Below are 554 nucleotides of genomic sequence, written 5' to 3' on the forward strand. Positions count from 1 at the left end.
TCAGAAGGTGATGTCATGAAGACTGCGTTTAGAACTCGTTATGGACAATATGAGTTTGTCGTAATGCCTTTTGGTCTTACTAATGCACCGGTGGCCTTCATGGGATTGATGAATGAAGTCTTCCACGATTATCTCGACAAGTTCGTGGTAATCTTCATCGATGACATTTTAATATATTCCAAGGCAGAGGTCGAGCACAAAGCACACTTGAAGCTAGTGTTGGAACGGTTAAGAAACCAGAAGTTGTATGCCAAGTTCAGCAAGTGTTCTTTCTGGAAAAGAGGGATCGGGTTCTTAGGGCACCGTTTGTCTGGAGAAGGAGTTTCTGTAGATTCGGAAAAGGTGAAAGCCATCGAGGAATGGCAAAGGCCATCAATGGTAACCGATGTAAGAAGTTTCCTCGGGTTAGCCGGGTATTATCGAATGTTCGTCAAGAACTTTTCTTCGATCGCTAAGCCCTTGATGAAGTTGACCTGAAAAGGAGTTCCGTTCATCTGGGGAAAAGAAACAGATGAAGCATTTCAGAGACTGAAGAAAGCTTTGACCACAACACC

General features: G+C 43.7%; 1 protein-coding gene across 1 annotated transcript in view; it reads left to right on the forward strand.

Annotated features, from left to right (window-relative positions):
- The window catches only part of LOC106344705, a 1,735-nt gene extending 1,258 nt beyond the window's left edge, over positions 1-477 (forward strand). Inside the window, exon 3 of the mRNA XM_013784024.1 lies at positions 8-477. Within this exon, the coding sequence (XP_013639478.1) occupies positions 8-477 (470 nt within the window). The remainder of the gene's footprint in view (positions 1-7) is intronic.
- The last annotated feature ends 77 nt before the right edge of the window (positions 478-554 follow it).

This window comes from Brassica oleracea, chromosome C5 (genome assembly GCF_000695525.1).
Source record: "Brassica oleracea var. oleracea cultivar TO1000 chromosome C5, BOL, whole genome shotgun sequence".
Lineage (NCBI taxonomy): Eukaryota > Viridiplantae > Streptophyta > Magnoliopsida > Brassicales > Brassicaceae > Brassica > Brassica oleracea.